The sequence below is a fragment of the Meriones unguiculatus genome, chromosome 8, assembly GCF_030254825.1.
Source record: "Meriones unguiculatus strain TT.TT164.6M chromosome 8, Bangor_MerUng_6.1, whole genome shotgun sequence".
Taxonomy (NCBI): domain Eukaryota; kingdom Metazoa; phylum Chordata; class Mammalia; order Rodentia; family Muridae; genus Meriones; species Meriones unguiculatus.
The window spans coordinates 66,232,918-66,258,227 of NC_083356.1; the positions used below are offsets into that span (position 1 = coordinate 66,232,918).

The 25,310-nt window shown below is 48.5% G+C and overlaps 2 protein-coding genes across 6 annotated transcripts; one reads left to right on the forward strand and one right to left on the reverse strand.

Moving 5' to 3' along the window:
- The first annotated feature begins 2,210 nt into the window (after window positions 1–2,210).
- Noxa1 (NADPH oxidase activator 1) lies at window positions 2,211–11,871 on the forward strand. 5 transcript variants are annotated; one of them, XM_021651102.2, is made up of 12 exons: window positions 2,227–2,926; window positions 5,080–5,162; window positions 5,848–5,956; window positions 7,075–7,209; window positions 7,423–7,530; window positions 8,453–8,506; window positions 10,382–10,427; window positions 10,574–10,650; window positions 10,819–10,973; window positions 11,234–11,348; window positions 11,453–11,567; window positions 11,685–11,829. In XM_021651102.2, exons 1-12 carry the CDS (start codon window positions 2,750–2,752, stop codon window positions 11,813–11,815), a joined length of 1,305 nt encoding a protein of 434 aa, XP_021506777.1. In that variant the 5' UTR covers window positions 2,227–2,749; the 3' UTR covers window positions 11,816–11,829. The 5 variants fall into 5 exon arrangements, 4 of the variants coding, with proteins under 4 accessions (XP_060245617.1, XP_060245618.1, XP_021506777.1 ...); XM_060389634.1 differs by having other exon boundaries at window positions 2,220–2,926; window positions 10,382–10,650; window positions 10,734–10,973; XM_060389636.1 differs by lacking the exon at window positions 7,423–7,530 and having other exon boundaries at window positions 2,229–2,926.
- A 113-nt stretch (window positions 11,872–11,984) lies between these two features.
- Entpd8 (ectonucleoside triphosphate diphosphohydrolase 8) lies at window positions 11,985–20,035 on the reverse strand. The gene is made up of 11 exons (XM_060389637.1): window positions 19,943–20,035; window positions 17,226–17,353; window positions 15,579–15,878; window positions 15,374–15,491; window positions 14,509–14,659; window positions 14,204–14,363; window positions 13,856–14,083; window positions 13,494–13,757; window positions 13,233–13,343; window positions 12,695–12,829; window positions 11,985–12,595 (listed from the first exon to the last, which is right to left on the reverse strand). Exons 3-11 carry the CDS (start codon window positions 15,702–15,704, stop codon window positions 12,404–12,406), a joined length of 1,485 nt encoding a protein of 494 aa, XP_060245620.1. The 5' UTR covers window positions 15,705–15,878; window positions 17,226–17,353; window positions 19,943–20,035; the 3' UTR covers window positions 11,985–12,403.
- Between the last annotated feature and the right edge of the window lie 5,275 nt (window positions 20,036–25,310).

Below are 25,310 nucleotides of genomic sequence, written 5' to 3' on the forward strand. Positions count from 1 at the left end.
TTTGCAGTACACAGGGCCTATTCCACATAGCCTCACCCATACTTGTTAATTCTTTCTTCCACTTCATACACTCTGTGAGAAGTGTATCCCAAGCTCAAGGATCAAGAGCTGAGGCCTCCTCTCTAATGAAGTGCTATACCAGATCTGACCCTCAGTGCGTGCATTGGAAAATGGGTGACACCTGGGACAGGGTTGTCTCATGTACACAAAGGAGACACTACAGGTGTCCACTGCTTACTCCCACCTGCCCTCTAGATCCTTCAAAGCCAGAAGAGGAGAAGATAATGACCCTGCTCACCTCCCTGGGTGTCTTGTCCTAAAAAGAAACTGGAGTTTGGCCTCAGATACGGGCTATAGCAGTTTCTTTGGACTCTTCAGCAAACATGGACACAAGGTCCTGCATCCACCTGACTTCTATAATCCACACTCCTTCAACATTCATCAGTGAATGATTTAAAATCACCCTGCCACTCAGATGTCAGTAAACAATGACTATGGACTTACACAAAGCCAAAAACCATGTGTCTTTCCAACTGGTATAGCTCTGGACAGGACACCATGACTGCAGCTTAACAGGGTTCCTGCCTGCTCAAACATAAGCCACCTGGCCATTATAATGATCCATGTGAACAACTGTATGAACAACATACACACTGAGGGGAAAGTCCCTGTGACTGACATTTGGGTTTCATCAGAGAACAGGTGGAAATCCTTATAGAACTTGAGATAACCATGTGACATAAGAAAACGGGCTGTCTTAGTTAATTTTTTATTGCTGTGCAGCCATCATGACCAAGGCAACTTATAGAAGAAAAAAATTTACTTGGGGCTTATAGTTTTAAGGATGAGTCTCTGTCCACAATAGCAGGGGGATGGTGGCAGGCAGGCAGAGCCATGGCATTACAGCAGTAGCTGAGATCTTATCTCTTGATTTAAAAGCATGAGAGCAAGAGAGTAACTGGGAATGATGCAGGCTTTTTGAAACCTCAAAGCCCAATCCCCAGTGACACACTTCATCCAATGAGGCCATACCTCCTGGTCCTTCCCAAACAGTTCCACCAACTGGGGACCAAGCTGTCAAACATATGAGAATATGAGGGTCATTCTCATTCAAACCACCACATGGGCTATGGAACACTTTAGGGAGAATTCTGACCTATGAAAAAGAAAATGGGCAGGTGGGGCTGGAAAGGCAGGGATGGAGGTTAGGCTTCCAGAAAGGGGCACTGAGTAACAAGAAGGAAAGGAGCCAAACAAGGGAGAGTGCCCAGCCTGGTCAGGTCCAATACAGGATCTTGGTATTGTGGCAGAATGGCTGGACCAGAACTTAAAGAAGGCATGTTAGCAATGTTCCACTCCAGGCATCAGTTAAGGGAAACTCAGCCCACAGAGGAACGCCAAAGGACACAGAGTCCCAGGGAGCTCAGGATTACAAGCTCTGCTGAGCACCAACAGAAGGCTGGCACCATCTTCATGATCTCATTCAGTTCTCATTAAGGCCTTGGGAGGACACTCCTGCTATTGATCATGGCTATTGTTACACATATAGATGAAGGGATGAAAAGTTAAGTAGCTGTCCCAGGGTCACACAGGGGATCAACAACCAGGCAAAGAGGGGTAATGGGCCCAAGTTCCACTTGAGCATAGCTACTTGGGTTGGGTGTGTGGTGCTTAATTTCATGAGTCAAACAAGAAACCTGACACATGGTGCCCCAAGTATCAGGGAGGAAATTTCAGCAGAGATCAGCAGCTTTGGGTAAGGTGTATGGCCCACATACTGTGGGTGGGCCTCGTCCAAGGAGAATGTTTGAAGGTGGACATCAACCTCCAAGTGTCCTGCAGAGTCCACATTGGACTGCACTACCTGTCTATACAAGGACACAAGCCCTGTCAGACTGGCAGTTTTTCTGGATAGCTGTGATCCCACAGTGCAAAGGGCATGTGGAAGAAGACCCAGTCACAATGGCCACACTTGCAATGGGGAGGAGCAGCCAGGACAGCGCCCACTAGCGGAGAAAGGCCTCGCGGGCTGCAACACCACGAACCAACAAGCTTAGGCCTGACTCCGAGCCCCAACCCGGCTTCTGAGGGCCCTGGCTGGTACTCTTGAAGACTTTGACCTCTGAGTAGGCAGCTCTCCTGTGCACGGTCCACACCGGTTCCCGGAACCTCGGCCGGAAAGCTCCGCACGGTTTTCCCCTAAACACTCTGCTCACTGGCGCGAGAGTCGGAAAGGCCCACTGAAGCTCTAAGATTTCAGTGAAAAAGATGGGGTGGATCTGGCTTGAGGAAGGGGCGTGGTCACGTCTGGCGGAAGGCAAGAACTGGGAGCTGGAGCAGATGGGATGGAGTGTCCATATGGAGATGAGCGTGGTCTTATTGGCGCTGAGCTGGGGGCCAGGAAGTGGACAGATCAGCCTGGCGGATGAAGGGGCGTGGCTATGTGATCGGAGACCCTATCCGCAGTCCTACGGACTTGGTTAGTTGGCTCAGGGCGGGACCTCAGAGAAGGGCCTGGGACTGGGCGGGGCCTCGGGCCGTCACGTCAGTCTCAACAAGGTGGTCTCAACACGGCGACTCACAACTCCAGTTGCTCGCCCATTAGCCGGGTCTCACCAACTTTGTATCGCTGCTGTCTTGGCTCTTGGCCCGCGGTTCCCCAGTTTCTGTGGGACGCCCTCCGTCTGCCCCGCGCTCTCGGGCTAGAATCGCTGAGTTTCTCCATCGCAAAGCAGATATCCCCATTTCCATGAGCTCCCTAGGGGATCAGGTACGGGACTGGCACCAGGGGGTAATGGCTGTGGCACGCGAAGACTGGGACTGCGCGCTGTGCCTCTTCTCAAACGTCCGGGAACCGCTAGCCAAGATGTACTTTAACATGGGCTGCGTGCACCTGATGGCAGGGGACCCCGAGGCTGCGTTACGGGTAAGCGCCCCAGGATTGGTGACAGAGATTCCCCGCATCCCTGTGGGAGGCCTATAGGAGAATGCAAGTGAAGATGTGACTGCGGGCCTGAATCCTTATCTTCCAATGGCCGCTCTTCTCCACTTCATAGTCACTTGGAAGGGGAGGAATCTCTACTTACCCTGTCAATTAACTAGAGATTGTTCTATTAATGTTCCCTCTTAGTGACTGTCTGAAGCAGGTAGGAGCTACCTGTGGCTTGGAGACCCCTCTCTTAGCTGAGGCAAGAATGGGGCACAGGGCCACATGAGCCAAATTACAGCAGTCCTGTATCCGTCAGAGCAGCCCAGGCTCACATGCTCAGGACCGAAGGAGCGACATACCTGAAGGCAGGCTGGAGAGTAGGTCAGAGTCAGCAGACTGGGAATCTGCCGGTCCTAGGAAGGTGTAGGTGTGTGGAAACAGATTTCAGTAGATGCTGGTGGTGATGGTGGTACGCACAGTCTGTCTTCCCAGTTCTTAGCACCCACATGTCTCCCCACCGCTCCTCAAAGCAGAACTGCTCAGGGGTGCACAGTGTAGAGGAGGCATCAGCGCCTTCCCTGGTGCATGGTCATCAGTGTGATAGCCATTCCTGGCATGTGATACAAACCTTCAGCAGCCTGTCTACAGCTCGGACATTCTCATCATTCGCCTACATGGACACCATACAGACAAGAAGCAAAGATGCCCAAGCACCAAGGGTGAGAGTAGAAAGACTGGGCTGTGTGGAGATGGTCTCTTCTAGTAGTTCTTTCTTGAAATTTTAATATTATATATTTATTTATTTACATGTGTGTATAAGTCAGGAGACAACTTGCAGGAGTCAACTCTCTCCTTCCGTCTTGTGGGACCTGGTGATCAAACTCAGGTCATCAGGCAGAGTGGCAAGTGACCTTACCCACTGAGACATCTTGCCAGCTTTCATCTATTATTTCTTACATATTATTCATCTGCACCTACAATTACTTCAATAATTGTTTCTTCATTAAAAGCCAGGCATGGTAGCGCATGCCTTTAATCCACAATTCTCTACAGGAAGAGGCAGGCAGAGCTCTGAGTTCGAGGCCAGCCTGGCCTACAAAGTGAGTTCTGGGACAGTTCCAGTTCTAGGGCTACACACAAAAAAATCTAGTCTTGAAAAACAAAACAAAAAACCAAAAGGGTTATTGTTTAGGAAAGGAAATGTGACGTTCTGTTACCAGGCGGTTCCATAGAGGCTCGTGTCCTTACCTCCTCACACTGTAACTAGAGAGTTCAGATGGTCTGCTGTAAGGAGAAGAATGTGCAATGCCTTAACTCAATAAAATTTATATGTTCAAGGATAGGCACATCAGTTAGACCTGGAAACTTAAGAAGCAGGTGGCATAAGAGCAATAAGGAAATCTAAGGCTGCACTTTGGCCCGTCAGTGGGAAACCTGTCATGCAGCCATTCCATTTCTTGGCTAATGGTGGCATGTGCAGACTTCAAAGTCAGATGCAGCTCAACAGTCACCTGGCCAGATGTGGTTTCAGGAAACTACGCCAGGTTTAACCAACGGCTGCTTTCCCTGCTGGGGACACACATTTCTGAGTCTGGTTTAAGGAGCTGTGCTTTCTGTGCACAGACAACTTCTGTGTTCTGATTGTAATCAATACCTGGTATTTACCATTTTGTGAGCTACCAAAAGAAACTTTAAACTGTTTATTTGTGTATTTTATGTATGTGAGTGCTCTGTCTGCATGCATACTGGTATACCAGAATAGGGCTTTGGGTCCCATTATTGATGGTTATGAGAACACGAGGTTGCTGGAAATTGAATTCAAGACCTCTGGAAGAGCAGCCCTCTCCAGCCCCCGAAAAGAGATTTTAAAAAGCCAAAAATCTTACACAATCCTGTCTCCCAGAGATGGGAGCATTTTCTTTTAACTCAGTGCTCACTGTGGACAAACTGGTTTTCTATGCCACAGGGATGTGCCCTGAGCCTATTGTGAGGTGCTCAGGGCAGCTGAGAAATGGGTGCAGTATCCCACCTCTCCAGGCTCTGGCTTTGCACAACGCTGCTGTGCAGCTGTCGTCAGTTGATTCATTTCCATGTGCATTTGTGGCACTGGGTTACTGAGTTTTGTGTTCCACAAGCATTCCTGTCCCTAGGCATTTGACCAAGCACTGACCAAGGACACCTGCATGGCTGTTGGCTTCTTCCAGCGGGGAATGGCAAATTTCAAGCTGGAGAGGTGAGCACAGCGGGATCCCCTGTTCCTTATTGGATGGTTATTTGCACTTCCTTCTCTCCTCTGGAGCCCCTTCAGCCTGGATGAGGATAACTGGTTAGTCTGGAGCCCACACATATGGTCCTTGTCTCCATCAAGATTCACAATACTTTCCCAACACCCCTGGCTTTCTCCTCATGTCTGTTGTAGTGAGAACACTATGTTTATAGTCGGTTTATGACATGAAAACCAGGGTTTATCCCAGAATGTGGATGGCCACTCAGCTTTCTAAGAGAATAATCAGGGATATAGGCTCCAATTAGCTCCAGAGGGCTAACTGAGGGAAGTGGAGTATCTACTGGGGAACAGATTTTATTCAGAGTTGGTGAAGGTCTCATAAGGTTAGGACCTGAGAGGCAAGAAAGGAATGCCCAGGGCAGTAGGAAGAGGGGTTGGGGTGTAAGCAAGGGTCCTGTCAGGCACAGAGAGCAGGTGTTCAGGAGCCTATACAGAACAGGACAATAAACTTCTGTTAAGTACGCTGGTCTGGACTTGAGTACCCATGAAGTGCTAATATCTAAGTGAGTACTATTGCCTTCAGGTCTTCCAGAGTTGGCATGGAGAGAAGGATGGGTGGGGTACCCAAAAGCCACCCTCCACAGGTTCATCCCCTCCCTTGTAGCTATTGAGAGACCCCCAATGCCCGCAGGTTCCAGGAGGCTGTGTCTGATTTCCAGCTGGCCCTGGCCCAGCTGAGAGGCAATGCTGCCATTGACTACACACAACTGGGTCTGCACTTCAAATTGCAAGCATGGGAGGTGAGCAAGCATTTGTTTTCTGTAGCGCTCAGATGCCAAGCAGTGTCACTGGGGCTTGGAGATACTCTTTGTGGCCCTGGGGTTCTGTTGGGGGATCTAGGGTTCTGCCATGGCCCTAGGTTGCAACAGGGGTCCTATAATGTAGTCTGAGGTCCTGACTGGAGTCCTAGGATGAAGATTGGAGTGTTGCTGGGGTTATTACCATTATGTTGATGTTACTGTCATGGTCAGCCATGTGGAATGAGGTGTCCTGTCTAGCCAAAGACTTTTGGAGCCCTGAAATCCACCAGCTCCTTGATTGCCTAAGGAGGTTGGAGTGGCAGTGAAGGGAGTGGACTACTCACACACTTTGAAGCCAGCCAGCATGGGAGAAAAGCAGGACAGAATTGACAATCATGACAAGGTGATAGACCAATTTGGGGGAAAGGGGGTTGGCTCAGCAGTACCTCTAGCTGATCCAGAGAAAACAGAAGGATAAGAGAGCCACAGGAGGACTAGGCAGGTCTCTCTCCTTGTAGCAAGGCTAGGTTTGCTGTGTGCTCAGCTCTGCAGAGTGAGGGAGCATGGGCTCCCAGCATCACTGAGTTCACATGTAGGTGGCCTGTTGGAGTGCTCTGATACACTATATGTGGTTCTGAGTGTCCCTGGACTGCCAATGAGAACCCTTAGACATACTCTAGACTTGGAGGTACAGGGAGTAGTTAATGGTGGTGGCAAGATGCAAGATTAGGAGGGTGTTGGCCAGGATTTTTGATGAGCCATCATGTGAGAGTTGGGAGTCTAACCTAAGCCCTTTGGAAGAGCAACAAGTACTTTAACCACTGAGCCATATCTCCAATTGCCCCCCCATGTCCCCACAGGGGGACACTTTAAAAAGAGAGCTATTTGCGTTGTTTCAAGCAGAAAAGCCCAGAGCAAAATATGGCCCTTCTAGGACTAAACAGATATAGGGCCTGACTACTCAGCATTTGAAAACTGAGCCAGTCAGGCATCGGGTGGTCTGGTCCCTACCCATCATGTCACCTGAACATACAGAGGAACCTTCAGCTACTGTGACCAGGGAGCTCAAATGAGGACCATGTGGGGGGAGGCTGGTCCATAACTGTCCTTGTTTCTAGGTCCTATACAACAAGGCATCAGCACAGTGCCGGGCAGGGCTCTGGACCAATGCTGTCGATACTCTAGAGGAGGCAATATCCAAATGGCCAGAGGGGGCCCAAGATATCCTGGACATTGCCCTGGACCAAGCACAGGTGAGGAGGGCAGGTGAGAGCCAGGCTGGTTTGGACTCAGGTTCTATAGCTTATTCCTTCAAGACTAATGACCTCTCTCCTATATGACATGGAGAGAGGTAGCCTGGGTGCCCCATACTTCCTGTCACATGTCACACATGATGGATGCCCCTTCTACTTCAAGGCTCAGGCTCTTGCAGCTGTAGCCACCCAGGTTTCTATGCTCCATCCCAGAAACAGGTACCCCTGCAGCTGAGGCAAGTCCCCAAAGGTGAGGTCTTCCAGCCTCCCAGGCAATACCTAAAGCATCTGGAGCCCGTGGATTTCCTAGGCAAGGCTAAGGTAAAAACTGGGGTGTTTTTCAGCTTGGGTCCCTGCTGCCAACATGAAGCTTCTGTCAGGCCCATGGTGTGGTGGCTCCTGCACTAGACACCCAGTGTATCCATGAGGACAGCTGGGTGTGGGCTAGGCCACTTGAAAGTCAGAAAGTGGGCACAAGGCTCTTAGGGTTGGGATGAATGTTCCCAGGCTGTAGACCTAGAGGCAGAACTTACCAGAAGTCAGCTTTAAAGAAAGGGGCTCAGGCCGTTTGATGGGAATTCCTGGTGGTGCCTCCCTCAGCTCACACTGTTCTCCTGGATGCTTCCAGTGTCTGTGCATCTCCCTGTGTTTTTGTACCTCTGCTATAGACAGCAAGGTTCCAGAAGTGGGTGGCCAGCCTAGACCATATCGGGTCCCCTAAACCACAGGCTACGCTGGAGTATCCCACCTCCAAATGTGAGAGGGAACTCAAAAGAGCAGTTACTTGCAGTGTTACAAAGAAGGGCCACCTTGGTAGTACTCTGGTGACCCCTGGGCTGGCCCCACACCCACCTCATTTGCAACAGCACTTGTGCTGGGCCTACCAACACTGTGTGGCTGTGTAGCTGTGTAGCTGCCTGGGGTGCACACTGCCTGTGAATATACCCTGAGGCAGACTGAGTACAGCTGCAGAAGAAATTGTGATTGTCCAACTATCAGAATTCACTGATCACAACATAAGGCTGTTACAAGAAACAAAAATATTTAAAAAGTTATACTAAAATTAAGTTTATATTGTTAGTACATATGTTTCTCTTGGTCTTTTTTTTTTTTTTTAGCTGTAGCAGTCTTGAGCTAGGTCTGCATACCCTGCAGAGTACAGCCACAGAAGTACTGGGACTCGGGGGCCTGGAGGTGTAGACCCAATGGTGTACTAACCCAGCTGCATTCCTGCCCCTACTAGGTGGTGGCTTCTGTCATCCCTGACAACCACAACCCAGACATCCAGCCTCGGCAGGTAGGTGGGTAGGCATCGAGCAGACACAGGCCTAGTTTTGTCCAGTTTTAACTGTACACTGATAAGAAAAATTGGGCTTAGGCAGGATGGGCCAAAGGCTTGAGTCCCATGGTAGGAAAGCCTTGAGAATGAGGGTACCTCTCCTCCTATGGCCTGAGACCTAGATCTTCAAAGAGTTGACACCCACATCCCCACTCCTTCTGAGAGGCAGCTCTGACCAGGCAGGGATGGCTGGTCACTCTCATTCATTCACCTGCCATGAGCCAAAGAATAAGCCTAAGCTTCAGGGAAAGCAGGCAGTCAGGGATAAGGTAAGAGTCAGCTGTACCAGGGGATGGGCTAGTAGGGCCAACTCACTGGCACATGCTCAGACCCACCACAGGGACCAGATGGGGCTGTCAACAAATCATTGGAGCCTCTGTTGGGCATATGGTGATCGGGTCATTTGACAGTCTGAGGAAAGACAGGTCAGAAGGTCCAAACAATGCAACCTTCCTTCTTGGCCATTGCAAGCCTTGAGAGCCCCTGGGTGAAGAGGAGCTAAGTGAGGACCCTTGCTGCCCTGTAGCAGCCCTAAGAGCCAGTGGTGAGCAACTTTGAGAAGGTTTGACATGGGCTTATTACAAGACATAGGACAGTCACCTCCACTTTATCTCTCTGTAGTATTCAGTTCATTCCAATCCAGCAGTTCAACATTTTTAAGAGCGGTTATATCCTTTACAGCTGTGCTCAAAATCCCCAGGTACCTAACCCTGCATCTGCCAGCTCCTGTACTGGGCTGTAAGCTTCAGAATGGCCACATATTCTATTAGTCTCTTTTTAAAACCAGTTCACAAGCCACAACCAGGAGTGCCCAACAGAGGGCAGAGGTTTCCACCTCTTCCAACTCAGGGCACCCTAGCTGGACACCTCCTCAGACTCTGCCCTGGGCTTCTCAGGGTCAATGGGGAATCACCCAAGAAGAGTTGGAGATTGGTGGAAGGCCTGGGACATAGGCTGACTCCCCACTGATGCTGGGCAATCTGTTTGTGGACCAAAGGTCTGGAGGGACTCAACCCTGCCCCAAGGTGTGCCTAGGGTATGGGCCTACCATGAATTTGCTCCCAAACAGGTTTGGCTAACGACTTCCTGCTAGCTGCTGGCGAAGCTCCCAGATTACATCTGTAAACCACCGACTGTGCCAGGACAGAGCCCAGGGAGTTGTCCCTTGAGTTCAGACTTACCCACCACCTCAAGACCCCTATACTCTTGGTCACACTCCCAGGACCCACATTCTTTTTGTATAATTGTTTGTGAAAATCCAACAAAAGCAAAACCATATGAGGGAATGTCTAGGAAACACTGCCATACAACAATGGCACTCATGGATGCCGATGCTGACAACTGGAAAATAGCCAGGTTACCAGCTTAAGTAGGAACACTTCAAAGGGGAGTGTGGGGGGAGGCTGTGGACACATTTATCTACTTATCATGCTATAAATTAGAATAGCTCATGTTAGGAGCAAAACCCTCCTGAGTATAAAGACTGAAGTCTGAATTGTAAACTTGTCAAAGCATTTCACCTGGACTATGCTTTACACTTATCTACAGCATGCTCCTGTAACTTAGGACATACAAAGCATGCTCTCAGCATCCAGTTAAACACGCTTTAAGTTGTAGCCCCCATCGAACCTGAAGGATGCAATGGAAAGTGGGTGATCTAAATAATAAAATCACATGCATGCACTCAAACCTTGCATAAATAAATTTTAAATAATTTATACAAAATAGTTTTGCATAATGTAAGATGAAACAGGACCAGCTAAACAAATGTGTTAGTATGACTGCAGAAGGTGTGTGTGATGAGGATCTACCAACCTCTGTCTTCCTTTGCAGAGGTTCAAGGAGGGGCCAGTCGGCCATCCATCTTCTCCAGCCATGGGTAAGAGAATCCTGAGCAATAGGGGTAGGAGGAGCCACCTCAGGAGAGCTGTGACATGGACACTTGTCCCAGAAGGAAAGTTTGGGGACAGGGGACAGCTACCTGCCAGTCATTCCTCTACCTTAAAGTGTCTCCTTTATGGAAAGGTGGTCCCAAGAGTCCTGCTCCATGCTACAGTTTGCTGGCATCTGGAGTCCCCACTGAAGATCCCACAGGAGCTGGGGTAAGAAGTGTCCTGCTCTTTAATCCCTCCTCATTGGGCACTTGAAACAGGGAAGGCCCTACCTCACAGTTTCTGTCTTTCAGCTCTCAACCTAGCCTCTGTTCTGATCCTTGGGGCTCAAGGACCAACCTCTCTTCAAAGGCTGTGCAACCATGTTTCTGCCCTCAGGGAGCAGCTGCTGAGGACCTTGAACCCTTGGTGACTGCCACTTTGCAGTGCCACTTTACTGTGCCCCTGAAGGTCCCAAGAGGAACTGGTTTGTCCAGCTTGCGGACACTGCTGGCTCAAGCTCTCCTTCACCATGCCCAGACGGGGCAGCTCAGGTGAGCCAGAGAGCTGTGGGGGTGGGGACCGTATGCTGCAGGAGAAAAGGATGGGTCTGAGCTACAAGAAAGCCAGGCAGGAAGGGAACAAAGGGAGCAAATCTAAGGCCTCCTTAGCTCTCTGCCTAAGAATCTAGGCAGCCACTAGAAGGGACACTAGAAGGGCACACTGGAGAGCCACAGAAAGTTACCTTCCTTTAGGGGAAGATCAGGCAACAGGTATTCCCCTAGTGTACCTACCCTCAGGACTCTCTTTGCAGTTACAAAGCCCCAGGAGATGAGAAGTCCTGGATCCCCATCCTCACGGAGGAATCCCTACAGAGTGTATGGAGGAATGTGGCCATTGGCCCACGAGGGTTGCAGCTCCAGTGCCGAGTGAGCCAAGGGGAGACACTGTGACATCTACTGTTGGTGGCCTAGGTGGGTGGAGGGGACTCCCATCTCTCATGCCACCCCTGCAGCCCACCCTTCTGCCACAGGGAGCCTGGGGCCGGCCAGTCCTCTACCGAGTAGTGGCTCGACACAGCTACCCAGCCCAAAAGCCTGAGGATCTGGACTTCCAGCAAGGGGACACAGTGGACGTTCTGTGTGAAGGTAGAACAAGGCTGCCATTTCCCAACACTGCTGGGTGGCCTAGGCCTGGTGAAGGCTCTGCTCTTTAGGGCGCAGTCTTTGCTGTAAGCAGACATAGCATCCAACGTGTCTCCACAGTGGATGAAGCATGGCTGGAGGGACACCGAGATGGCTGCACTGGCATTTTCCCCAAGTGCTTTGTGGTCTCAGCTGATGTCTGTGTGGAAGCCCCACCTGTTCTGGGACCCCGGCCAGGAGACCAGCAATAAATACTGTGACAAGACCAGTTTTAATTTAAACAAACAGACAAACAAACAAACAAAAACTACCCTCATCTCAATTTGATCTATATTCTGGGATTGATGATAAAGAGGATCCAACCAAAGGCTCTTGGGTGAGAGAAGCTGGGCTGGCCTGCAGACCTCGATTCTGACTCTCTGGTCCAATCTGACTATAGTGAGGAAGCAGGGGTCTCTGTTGGGCAAGCTACAACAACAGCCTTTGGAGATAGCCGGTTCCCACAGCTGCCCTTCCCCAGAGTCCCTTCTGTTTCCATCCCTTGGACTAGTACAATCCCCATACCCAGTGCCACCCTGAGAGTAGAAGGGAGTCAATCCTATCAGGAATTGCCCTCCTGGCCTGGTCAATGGACTGGAGCCCTTAAGAGTCAGGCGTGCAGGCAGACAGGCATCTAGGATGTGCTCAGAAAGTCCTGTGTGCCGAAGACTCTTTCCTAAGGACAGTTGATGGTGGCTCACAAGGTAGACAACACAAACATTTATGTTGTTATTGAATCTCAACACTGTTCCTGCTTTAGACACACTGTGGCCTGTGGTCTATTTCACCTTGGTTTCTACCTAGTCCTGGGTCCAGAAGAGCTGGACTGAAGCTGCCCCAACAATGGCCACGAGAGTCAGCACTGCAAATACTACTCCAGCCGTCCAGATGCTGTAGCTCTGAGCCCGCCATTGAGTCAGCGCCTCAGCTGGAATCATGCCTGTGAGGTTCAGCATGAAGCCCAGTGTCCAGCCAATGTCCATGCCACCTGCCTGTGAGACACATGCTGTTCAGGGCTGCTGGATAGCTGTTCTAGGCCCCACCCATTCTTACCCTGAACCAGACATGCTGGGGCTCTCGGGGTCAATCACCTGCTTTTGGAACTGGATGTTGGTCCAGGTCTCCTCACTGAATTTGTAACCCTCCAGCAGCAATACAAGGATGTATAGGCCTGAGGCACAGTAGTCCCGTAACCAGCGCTCCTGCCCTGGGTAGCTGGCTTCCACCTTGGGTTCCAGAAGCTTATGAGTAAGTAGAGCTCCAATACCTTCTAGCACTTCCCTCCAGCTATGGTGGGACCCCCGTACATCCAGTCTCCAGACAACAGGACAGTGTTACATATTTTAGAAAACCCTTTTGTAAATCCCTGTGGACACCATCCTCCAGCTAGGAAAAGGCTGGGCTTGCCAACCTCATGACAACCAGAGGCTGAATTCATCAGAGCCCTGGACCTTTTTCTACCCAAAGCGGGCAACTTCCCTGCCACAGTGTTTTTCTCCCCAATCCTACTACCTAGATGGGTCTTTATATCATATTTCTGTCCAGGAAAACCCAATAAGACCCCAGAGGCCCTGCTGGTATGGTATAGGGAGAGGGCTAGGGCTAGGGCAGGTACCCAGGGTCACCCACCAGCTTCCAGGGCTTCTGACAGAACTTCCAGACAGTGTCATTGACAGTGTTCAGTGGCTGCCTGGAGGTGAGGTTCAGGAAGTGGAAGGTGTAGTAAAAGTTGGAAAATGCCTAGGGGAAGTAGAGGAGGCTGTGCAACCCTGTGGGAGGCTGGGACACTTTAGTCAGGTATTCACACAGGCGTTGGAGTCCCTAAGAGCCACCAGAGCACCTCCCATTCAACCTGGGGCCCCAGAAAAAGCCTTGGGGAACAGTGCTTACATAGAAGTGGCCATGCACAGGAGGCTGGTAAACTCCACTGAAAGCACAATCTTCTCGGCCCTCACAGCTGGAGAAGTTGAAGAGACCCTGGAGGGCTGCCACACATTTCCCGGGGTTGCCTATCCCTTCAACAGTGAGGTTCTGAGTGAGGTTCATGGAGTCTGTAGTGTGGACACAGGGCGACTCATACAATGGAGCCAGTGGCAGTGTGGCCTGGTAGCCACTATGGTAGCATGGATGTCTGACCCGCGCCACAGGGCTGTTCTGCAGAGAGAGGAAGGGGCGTTAACTCTAATCTCTGATACACTCCTCACTCTACTCAATGCCATCCCACTTTTCCACCCTTCAGATACCAGCCTAACCTGTGCCAGCTGAGCCAGGAGCCTTCTCAGGACCTGGTCCTGCCCAAAGCAGAGGTAGCTGTGAGTATAGATGCTATAGTTGGCACCATACAGGTGGAAGGTAGCCTGAGTGCTCTGGTCCAGGATGAGGTCCTGAGGCACAAAGCTGATCTGGGCGGAGGCCCCACCAAGGTCCAGGGCACCCAGAAGCACCCTCTCTTCAGGAAGGATCCACTGTCCAGAGGAGTACTGACCAGAGATGAAGTGTTCAGCTCTGGGCAGCCACACTGGCCCCAGCTGCTGGCCAGCCAGCCCCAGACACTGGTCTCTCAGACCAACCAACCCCTCACCCTTGGGCAGCTCCTGTACCTTGAGGAACATTCCCAGGACATAGTTGATAGTGATCCAACCAAAGGCACCCTCATCCTGCCCAGACAGAATCTTGGCACCCCAAAAATCCACAGGAGAATTGCTTAGTGTCTGGGAGACTGCAGCTAGGATGTCTCTTGCCTGAGAGCTGTTCTTCTGGCTGGGCAGAAAGGACCATAGCTGCAGGAAAGCTTCAGCAAAACCGCTATTGTACCTCATCCCAAACTCTACTGAACTTCAAGCCAGGGTATTCATGCCTGGCTTTTGGGAGTGACCCTAACAGATACGACCTGTCATTATCTAACCTGAGCAGCCTCATTCCTGCTGTGGCCCCCAAGAATGTGGGCGTCTCTCGATGCTGTGTCTGTGGGATCAATGCCAGTGCCTCCTCCAGGCAGCTCTTCAGGCTTTCCCCAGCCTGTGTTGGGTCAGAGGTGTAGGAAGAGATTCCAGGTCCTGAAACACAGTATGCTAGGAAAAGGCTCCAAAGATGTGACCACATCCTAATGTTTGGTATCTTTTTTAGAAGAAGGATGTTCCCAGGTTAAATTAAGGATTTTTAATGGGGTATGATGGTACATGCCTATACTCAGAATGTTGAGGCAGGCAGATTGAGGGTTCAAGGTCGATCAGGGATACATAGCAAGACCCTGTCTGATAAGGCTTATAGATAAGGCTGGTTTGTTTGCTCAGTGATGACAGTCCTCACAGAAAAAGGTAGGAAACCCTGAGTTCCTCCCACTTTGGAGTGTCTGGAGAGTGTGGTTTTGCCGTGCCTGGGCTCAGGCTTTTGATCTCTAGACTCAAAAGGAACCCCAGGCAATGAACTGGGGTCTAGCACCTGGTGGCCTCTGTCACCAGTGCAGTGTGGTACCTATATAGGAAGCTCCTAGAAGGTGAGTGTGGGATCAGATAGGAAATGTTAGCCCTGGATAAAGGGGAAGCACGCTGTCTGAGATCCGTGTATGTTCTCATCAGAGCCAGACTCCCTGTGTGACCCTGCTTCTCACCTCAGCACTCTAAGCCTTCTCTTTTAGGTTGATGTGCTGTCCTGAGGACTATATATGTAGCTTCCTCCTGCCACCAAGTGGTCTCTCCCCCTGGGGCCTCCTGGCATCACCTGGAGTCCAAGCCAGGCAGCAATGACCTGCCATGGTATTGCCCACTGACCTTCTGTCTGGCAAGTCAGAGCCTGGCTGATCACTCCTGTGTTCTTCTCCTTGTTGGCTGGCCACTGGTACATAAACAGAGATGTGTGGGAGGAGCCAGCATCAAACACAATTCCAAACTAAGGACAACATTGGGATCAGAAAGGTATGAAGGTCAACATCCTGGTCACCCAGCCCAACATCCTCATCAGGTCTCAGAGACGCACCTTGGTGTCTGCAGGCAGGAGAACACTGGTTGCTTTCACTAGGATGAGGATGAGCATGGTGAGCCCAGAGGCTGCTGCAACTCCCAGCAGGGTCATAAAGACCCGTTCCTTCCAGGAGAGGCCCATGGCAAGAGAGGCTGAGCTTCAAGGGTCAGGTGGGCAGCAGTAGACACTTGGGCTCCACCTGTTGTCCCAACCCCAGCCTTCTAGAGGAAGGATCTTAACACATCCCAACCTTCCTCAGATGTATCAGATCTGGGACTCATGCAGCCTCCTTGGCCAGGCAAACAGCTAGGACAGCTAGAGTAGGAAAGGCCAAGAACAGTGTTCAGAGTCCAGCTGAGCAGGCCCAATATTGTCACAGAGCCTGGGGGCTAGTACAGGAGGCACTGTCTGAGGACACAGCCCAGAGGAGCCAGAACAGCCATTTCTGGTGCCCCTATCAAGGGCTAATGAAGGCCCATGTGAACCCCCACCTTTTACCCTGCCTTTTCCTCTGGGCCCTTGCTTTCTTGACTCCCCATGAGGAACCCCAGGTCTGAACTGAACTCAGCTTTATACTAGGGTCTCCTAGGGCAGGACATCTCTCTGGTAATCTCAGAACCATGCTACTTGGAATCCAGGGGCAGGTGTGGGCCCCTCACAAGGGCAGCTAGCACTCCAAGCTTTTTAACAAAGACATTTGTTTCTTCCTAAACTTGGATTTCTCTAATGGGGACCTGAGAGGTTTGAGCTGACCCCAGATGAACCTGGGCAGCTGACCAAAGCTGATCAAGGAGTGCCATTTTATCCATGGTGCCCAGGACATCCACATCCTTGTCTACCCTGGAGCCCAGCAGTGGTTCTGGGTCCTTACTCACTCCAGACCACCAATGTACAGAGAGGACTCTAGGCAGCTCCTGGTCAGCTCTGCTTCAGAACAAGCCTCCTCACAATGATGTTGCCCGCTGGACTAGCCAAAGCCACAGTGTTTCCTGAGCCTTCAGCACTTCGAAGTTCTGTGGCTTTGTATCCCGAGGCATATTCCCGAAGAATGAAGACACTCCCATGAGTGACAAACAGTTTAGGACTCCTGGAAACAGGCTAAGCTCGTCTGTTGGGCATGAGCTCGTCTGAAGGAAGGGAGACCGAGGAAAGAGAGGACAAGTGACCTGCCCAGAGCCTTGATTGTGATCCTACCCAGCACCCCAAAGCACAGTGACAAATTGGTCACACATGGGAAGAAAGTACAGACCTCCACCTCAAAGAATGTAGTACCCAGGACAGGCAGTCCCCTACCAAAGCCAGCCCACAGACCAGGACAGCCCTTGCATCCCTCACCTGAACTGGAAGCCAACCTTCAATGATAGCTGGAGGAAGTTCTGCTTCTGGGTGCAGCCAATGTGCACCTGCTGTCCTCCACACCCTGTCTCCACCCACCTGAACCTGGGGCTGTGGGGGGAGGGGCACATCTATCTGCTGCTCAGGGTCTGCCTTCTCCTAGTTTTACTCTGTTAATCCTCAACTTACATCTTGTTGCTGGAGAGGGAGGAAGAGCTGTGCCCCTAGTGCTCAGGGTAACCTTGGAACTGTCCTGAATGATGGAGAAGGTAAGACTAGGGACACCTCCTCTCCTTTACTGTGGACCTTGCCCTCTTCCCTACTCACTTGAGCCAGACCAGAGTGGAGTCAGGTAACAGTTGACTGAATGTCCAGAGGCTAGAGGGCTGGGTGCTGGAAAGCCGCAAATGTAGGAGGGCCAGAGGAAGCCATTCTCCTTTAGACAACACGAGGCACTGGATATAGATCAGATGGTAGAATTGTTTACGTAGCATGCATAAAGTCCTGTGTTCAAGCACCAGCTCCTCATGAAGTCAGATGTGGTGGTACATGGTGACAATTCTAGCATTCAGACACAGGAGGATCAGAAGTTTAAGGTCATCCTCTGAGTTCAAAGCCAGCTTGGGCTATATGAGATCTTGTCTTAAAAAATGAAAAAAGAAACCTGGATATGGAGAGAGGGTTCTATGGATAAAGTGTTTGCTGTGCAAACATGACTGCCTAAGTTCACATGCATAGCCCACACATAAAAGCTAGGTGCGTGATCCCAGTGTTGTGGACAGGGTTGGGGCCAGGACTAGGTGAATCTCTAGATCTTATTGGCTAACCAGTATAACTGAACTGGTGAGCCTCAGGTTCAGTGAGAGACCCCATCTCAGACAGACAATAGATAGTAGATATATAGATAGATAGAAGAGAGATAGGTATAGATAGTATATATAGATAGAAAATAGATAAAATATAGATGATAGATAGATAATAGATAGTCGATGATACATATATAGTAGATAGATAGATAGATAGATAATAGATGATAGATAGATAGATAGATAGATGAGAGATGGTGTCCTTGTTAGGGCTTCTATTGCTGTGATAAAACACGGTAACCAAAACAACTTGAGGAGAAAACAGCTTATTTTGCTTACACTTCCGGGTAACAGTTCATCACTGAGGGAAGTTAGGACAGGAACTCAAGCAAGGCAGGAACCTGAAGGCAGGAGCTGATGCAGAGGCCATAGAGGAGTGCTGTTTACTGGCTTGCTTTTCCTGACTCTCTCAGCCTGCTTTCTTATAGAACCCAGGACCATCAGCCTAGGGGTGGCAATGCCCTTGGTGAGCTGGGCCCTCCTACATCAATTATCAATCAAGAAAATGCTCTAGAGGCTTGCCCAGAGGCTAATCTGGAGAGAGCATTTTCTCCGTTGAGGTTCCCTCTTCCAAAATTACTCTAGCTTGTGTCAAATTGACATAAAAACTAGCCAGCACAATTAACTCCTTGTTATTCTGAGACACAAATGCATTACTGTTTCTCTTTGTTTTATTTCGTTTTTTTGAGACAGGATTTCTCTGTGTAACAGAGCCCTGGCTGTCCTGGACTCACTAGGACAGGTTGTAGATTAGGTTGGCCTTAAACTCACAAAGATCCATTTGCCTGTCTTCTGAGTGCTGGGATTACAGATGTGCACCACCATGCTCAGCTTGCATTACTGTTAAATCATACTTTTTCCTTTCTTGTTCATCCCAATATCTGATATTAATATTATAATATTAATATTATTAATATTTATGCTGGGATAATAATATTACAGTATAAAACATTTCAACTTAAAAAAAATCTCATGGTCTTTAAAAATTCGAATACTTTAAAAGTTCAATCTCTTTAAAATATACAAAGTCTTGCCAGGACTGTTGGTGCACGCCTTTAGTCCCAGCACTCAGGGAGGCAGAGCAGGTGGATCACTGTGAGTTTGAGGCCAGCCTAGTCTAAAATGCAAGTCCAGGACAACCAAGGCTACACAGAGAAACCCTGTCTCTGGGAAAAAAAAAAAAAACCCAAGCAAACAAACAAACAAATAAAAAAAAGTCTCTCTAACATATCCAAAGTTTCTCTAAAATTCCAAAGTCTTTTAACTGTGGACTCCTGAGAAAAAAAAAAAAGAGGAAGTACATACTTTCTTACTCCAAGAGAGAAGAACCAGAGCACAGTGACAGTAAAATCAAATTAAAACCCAAATACAACAGTTTAAAAAGGATCTCTGGTCCTCCAGGCAGGACCCAGCAGTGAACTCTGCTGTTCAGGCTGCTGTCTGCAACACACACAGCTTGTCTAGTAAACTCAGATTAGTTCCACTGCGTGGCTGCCGCTGTCCTCAGCAGGCATTCCTGGACCTGGCATTTTTAAAAACACTGGGGTCTCTGCAACCTCTCTTAAGCTCTCTTCAGAGACTCTGACTCTGCCACACAGTGACAAGCACCAACTTCTCTCCATGAAGTCTTCAGTCCTGGTGCTTTGACTGCAATTGAGGATGCACCTTCACCAATGGCTTCCTCTGACAACTCTTTAAAACTTTAGCCCTGCCACTCAGTGCCAATTCTCAGCCACTCTCCATGACCCCTTCATGCCTTCAAAACCAGAAGCACCTGTATAACTCTTACAATATCATTTTTTTGTTTGGTTTTATTTTGAGACAGGGTTTCTCTGTGTAACCGTGACCATGCTGGAACTTGCTCTATGGACCAGGCTGGCCTCTCCATATGCCACCACCACCTGGCTTTACAATACCAAAATTGACTGCCAGCCGGAGGTACAGCCTTGGCTGCCTCTGGACCACAGCCTCTGTATGCGGACCCCAAGATAACATTTCCCAGGAGATTTTGCCTTACTATGCTGGTCTCTCCTCCTCCTCCTTGTCCTCCTCCTCCTCTTCTTCCTCCTCTTCCTCCTCCTGTTCCTCTTCTTTCTCCTCCTCCCTCCTCCTCCCCTCCTCCCTCATCCTTCTTTTTGAGACAGGGTCTCTGTGGAGCCCTCAAGTCCTGGAACTTACTCTGTAGGTAGGCTGGCCTCAAACTCACAGAGATTCACCTGCTTCTTCAGGTCCTGGGATTAAAGGTGTACACCAACACTGCCCAGTTTGCTGGTCTCTTTGTAATCAGTTAATTATCCAGCCCCAGCTGACCAGCATCCCTTGCCCCAGATTTTTGAAACAGTGTTTCTTTGTGTAGCCCTGGCTGTTCTGGAACTGCTCTGTAGTATAGGCTGGCGCTTTAGTGGTTCTTAATTCAAAATATCACATGAATGACCCTGATAAATCTATGAGGGACTCTCAACCTTCCCTATTAAATTTTGTACAGCAAGCTTCCATTGTCCAAATTTCTCTCAACACTCTTCTCTTCCAAGCTCACATAGGACAACCCACTGGGCCCTAAGTCTCATCAGTTTCTCCAAAGTTCAGATGATACCACAAGCCTCCTGAAACAAATGTTCAAGTCTGTCAGTACCTTACTTCTAGGATCCTTTCTCTCTTAATTAATGAAGGCTTTTATTGCTGTGATAAAACAGCATGACCAAAAGCAACTTGGGGAGAAAAGTTTATTTCACTTACACTTCCAGGTAACAGTCCATCCCCGAGGGAAGTCAGGGCAGGAACTCAAACAGGGCTAGAACCTGGAGGCAGGAGTGGATGCAGAGGTCATGGAAGGACTCTGCTCACTAGCTTGTGCCTGTGTGCTCAGCGTTCCAGGGCTGGCACTGCCCACAGTGAGCTGAGTTCTCCCACATCAACCATCAATCACAGAAGTGCAGGTCAGGCCAAACTAGTGGGGACAGTTTCTCAGTCAATGTTTCTCCTTCCAAAATGACTCTAGCTTGTGTCAAATTGATATAAAAATAGTTTGCACAGACACACAGAGAGAGACAGGCAGGCAGGCAGACAGACAGAGGTTAGAAAGCTCTAGAGGAAGAGACACCCACCATCTATTTCTGACTAATACATACCTACACACATACACACATAAATACAAACATACACATGCACAAAATAAACCACACATACACAAAATAAAAATTAAATTAAAAAGGCACAATTTCCTCATTACTACATAGCATAGAGTTTGTTGTCAATATTATCAGGGTCTCCTACACCCCCAAGCTGCCCTTCCCTGCCAGTTTGCCTCATGCATGCTGCACAAGGTCCCTTTTATGTGCTCCAGAGTGTTTCCTGTGCAGAGGGACTTCAGTTAGCTTTCCCATGGAAGAGGATGGAGGTCTCTACTATTTTTGACTGACTGAAGATGCTATAAACATCCTTGCAGGGGTATTTTGAAGACTTCATCTTTGTTTACTCAAGACCACCCAAAGCAGAGTGTGGTGGTACACATCTCTAAACCCAGTGCTCAGGAAGCAGATGTGGGTAGAGCTCTGTGAGTTCCAGGACAGCTACATGGAACTGGGCCACACAGAGAGATCCTGTTTTTAAAAAAGAAGAAAAAAAAAAAAAGCATCCAAGAAAGGGATACTGGCATGCTTGGCAAGTCTCTTTAATCTGATGTAAAATTGTTCAGCAAAAAAGATCCAATTTTCAAAACTAGTCTCAGTTTTTACTTTTGGCCAATCTGACCATAAGGCATCAGTGGGGATTTTTTTTGCTTTTGTCTTGGGATTGAAATGTTGGACATCTGTTCACAGGCCTACCTATTTATCATAACCTTCACTGAACTGTCCTCTTTTAATTCAAGTACTTACTTTAATACTCTGTTTAGAGGATATATAGTCTTGATACTGGTTCTTGAATAAGTGATTCTAAAATATTTTCTTCCAGAGTATTAGTTTCTTGTTTTGACAAAAAGCAAGTTAAGGGAGAGGGGTTTATTTTGGCTCATTGTTCATGTTGGAAAAGTCATGGCAGCTGGTCACTGTATCTCAAATCAGGAAGTCAGGCAAGGGCCAGACATACCTTTAGTCCCAGCCCTTGGGCACGGAGGCAAGCCTGATCTACATAGTAAATTCTATATGGTGAAGAGGAAAACAAGCAGTGGTGGTGTTTGCCTTTAATCCCCAGTACTTGGAAGGCAAAATTAGGCAGATCTCTGTGAGTTTGAGGCCAGCCTGATGTACAGACCAAGTTCCAAGACAGCCAGGCCTACACAGAGAAACCATGTGTACAAGGGATCCAATGCCCCCTTGTGGCCTCTGTGGTTACTAGGAAAGTGAGAAAGAGCACCAAGTTGGACTCTGGGCTGCATCACACCCAGAAGACTGTCTGGGCTTGTTAAGACCTGGGGTCTCACAGCTCAGGAGTTTAAGATCGCACCCTTCCCAGAAACTCCCCCAGACCAAGATTCGTTGCAAAAGCAAGAGGTTTATTAACCATTGCACAATGGGGTCACCCCTGCCGGTCAGCAAAGAGTGGCACTGGGAGACAAAGGCCTTTAGGTTTTTAAAAGAAAAATTGTGGGAGTTTTGAAGTTGTAGTCTTGGCAATTTAGGATTGGATGAGGAAGCTATAAAGTAAGATAATTGGTTAGTCTTAGGTGCTCAAGCTTGGCCAGTCCTGCCAAGTGTGGATGCAGCTACAATTGAAGGTGGGGGTGGTTAGCTCATCCTTGAAGATTAGGGGCTACAGACTTTTGGCTGGAGGTCAAAAGCTACTCAGAAGAAGTCTAGGTTCATTGCTAAGAAATGCTATCTCAAAAGGCAAGGGTCTGGTCCTTCTTTTGCTGAGTGAAGGTCATTGCTTGCTTGCCTTTTTTTATATCTGTCCTCGCAGATAGGGTCACATTCCTCCATTCTCTGGAAAGGTACTAAGAGGCTTTAGCTTAACCTGGACCTAAAACTCAAAACTATAGGCTTTAGAAGACATATAGGTTACAAAGTTAACCTAACTTTTTCAGGCTCAATACACCAACTTCAAAGCCACCCATAGAGAAGGAAATTATGCTTGAACAATAAGAAAGTACCTTGTCTGAACATGGTCCAGGAATGGACTTGTCTGAGACTTCTGAGTGCTTGTGAGAAAACTCCAAGAAAACAAGTCTTATGACCTCAGTTCCTTCAAAACACTTGTTATTAGAATGTGTTTTCATGCTCCTCCCAGGTAGCAGATTGGAGTGAGTTTAGTTCAAATTACTCATTTTGTTTTTCAATTAAATGTTTATATATTTCATATAAAAACACCTTTATATGCTTCTATGAAAAGACATGTTTTTACCAGGTGCAGCTTGTATATAGCCTGAAATCATGAGAACTTTACTCATGTGACTATTCTTTTTTTATTTTTTATATTAATTACAGCTTATTTACTTTGTGTCCTAGCTGTAGCCCTCTCTCTCATTCCCTCCCAATCCCATCCTCCCTCCCTCATCTCCTCCTTGCCCCTCTCTAAGTCCTCTTATAGGGGAGGTCCTCCTCCCCTCCCATCTGACCCTAGCTTATCAGGTCTCACCAGGACTGGCTGCAATGTCCTCCTCTGTGGCCTAGCTAGGCTGCTCCTCCCACGGGGGGCTGGGGAGGTCAAGGAGCTAGCCATAGAGTTCATGCCAGAGACAGTCCCTGTTCCCCTTACTAGGAAAGCCACTTGGATACTGAGCTGCCATGGGCTACATCCAAGCAGGGGTTCTAGGTTATAACCATGCATGGTCTCTGGTTGGAGAATCAGTCTCAGACAAGCCCCTGTGCCCAGATATATTTGGTCATGAGACAATTCTTAACCATCAGAGTATAAATCGTCTAGCGCTCTTAATAAAGTTGGCTACTGCATGAGAATTTAGTCCACCTCATCAGCTCCATTCTCCCAGTTCCCACCACCTCTAGTGTGGTGACAGTACATCTTAGTGTACTAGGTGTCCTACTAAACCAGCCAGCCCAGAGCCACAGTACTTGTGATGGCTATCCTACCTCCAAACCGTTTTGTTTTGGTTTTTTGAGACAGAGTCTCAGTAGGTAGCCTTGGCTCTCCTGGAACTTGCTATGTAGACCATGCTGACCTCAACCTCATAGAGATCTGCCAGCTTCCACTTCTCCACTTCCCAAGTTCCAAGACATGGCATGTGCCACCATGTCTGACTCTTACTTTTGGGGGAGTGGTTATGTATTATTTTATTTTATGTGTATGGGTGTTTTGTAAGTCTGTGCATCACATTTGTGCCTTGTGCCTGGTGCTGTGAAAGCCAGAAAGTGTTGGATCCTCAGGAATTGGAGTTACAGATGTTTGTGGGCTGCCATGTAGGAGCTGGACATAGAACCTGGATATGTTGGCCAGTTTTATGTCAACTTGACACAAGCTGGAGTCACTGGATAAGAGGAAACCTCAATTAAGAAAATGCCTCCATAAAATCCAGCTGTAAGGCATTTTCTTAATTAGTTATTGATGGGGGAGGCTCCCAGCCCATTTAGGTGGTGCCATCCCTGGGCTGGTGGTCCTGGTTTCTATAAGAAACAAGCCACAGGAAACAAGTCAGCAAGCATTACCCCTCTGCATCAGCTCCTGCCTCCATTTCCTGCCCTGTTTGAGTTTCTGTCCTGACTTCCTTTGATGATGAACAGTGATATGGAAGTGTCAGCCACATAAACCCTTTCCTTCTCAAGTTGCTTTGGTCAAGGTTTTTCATGACAGAATAGTAATACTAATAAGATACTCTGTCCTCCATAAGAACAAGTGCTCTAAACCACTGAGCTGTCTCTTCAAGTCTTTCCTTTGCTACCACATCCTCTAGTTGATAATCAGTGTAGGCTCCTTGTAATCTCATTTATTGCTTCCTTTCCCAGTTCTCACTAGACATGTTCTTGGCACTGGATCCTGTAGATAAACCTCACATGATCTTGCTTTGCTCCTGGAAGCTGCAGAACCTGTTCCCTTTCTAAGCAGCACCTCTAATGACTCAATAAACCCTTTATTTCAGAGATCCTTCTGTTTTGAGTATTTGGTTTAACAGTGTTCAAGCCAGATAGGATCAGCTTACTGTAAAATGAAGGCCTCAGATCATGGACAATGCTGTGGACAAAGAAGGCCCTTTAGCTTGAGAACCCATCTGCAATATGAGGACAGTTCAAGAAGTTTCATTAAATTTTCAGTCTCAGCTTCCCTAGGGCCTAGAAATGTTCACAGAACACCAACTAAATTAACAAGAGATGGAAAAAGACTGGAGAGAGTCCTGGACTAGCTCCAAGAAGTTGACAGTGTGGAAATTATCATGAAGAAATGGAGTAGACTGGAGAGGAAGATTGTGGAGAGCATTGACTGGCATGTGGAAAGCCCTGTGTTAGATCTTTAGCACCACAGACAGAAGACATGAGATGAATAAAGAAAACATTGAAGGAATGAAAATCACAAAGAAAGGGGAGAGTTGTAGTGTCCCTCCAGGGTGGAAAATCTAGGTTATTACTGAGACATTTGGTGAATGATATGGATAACAATT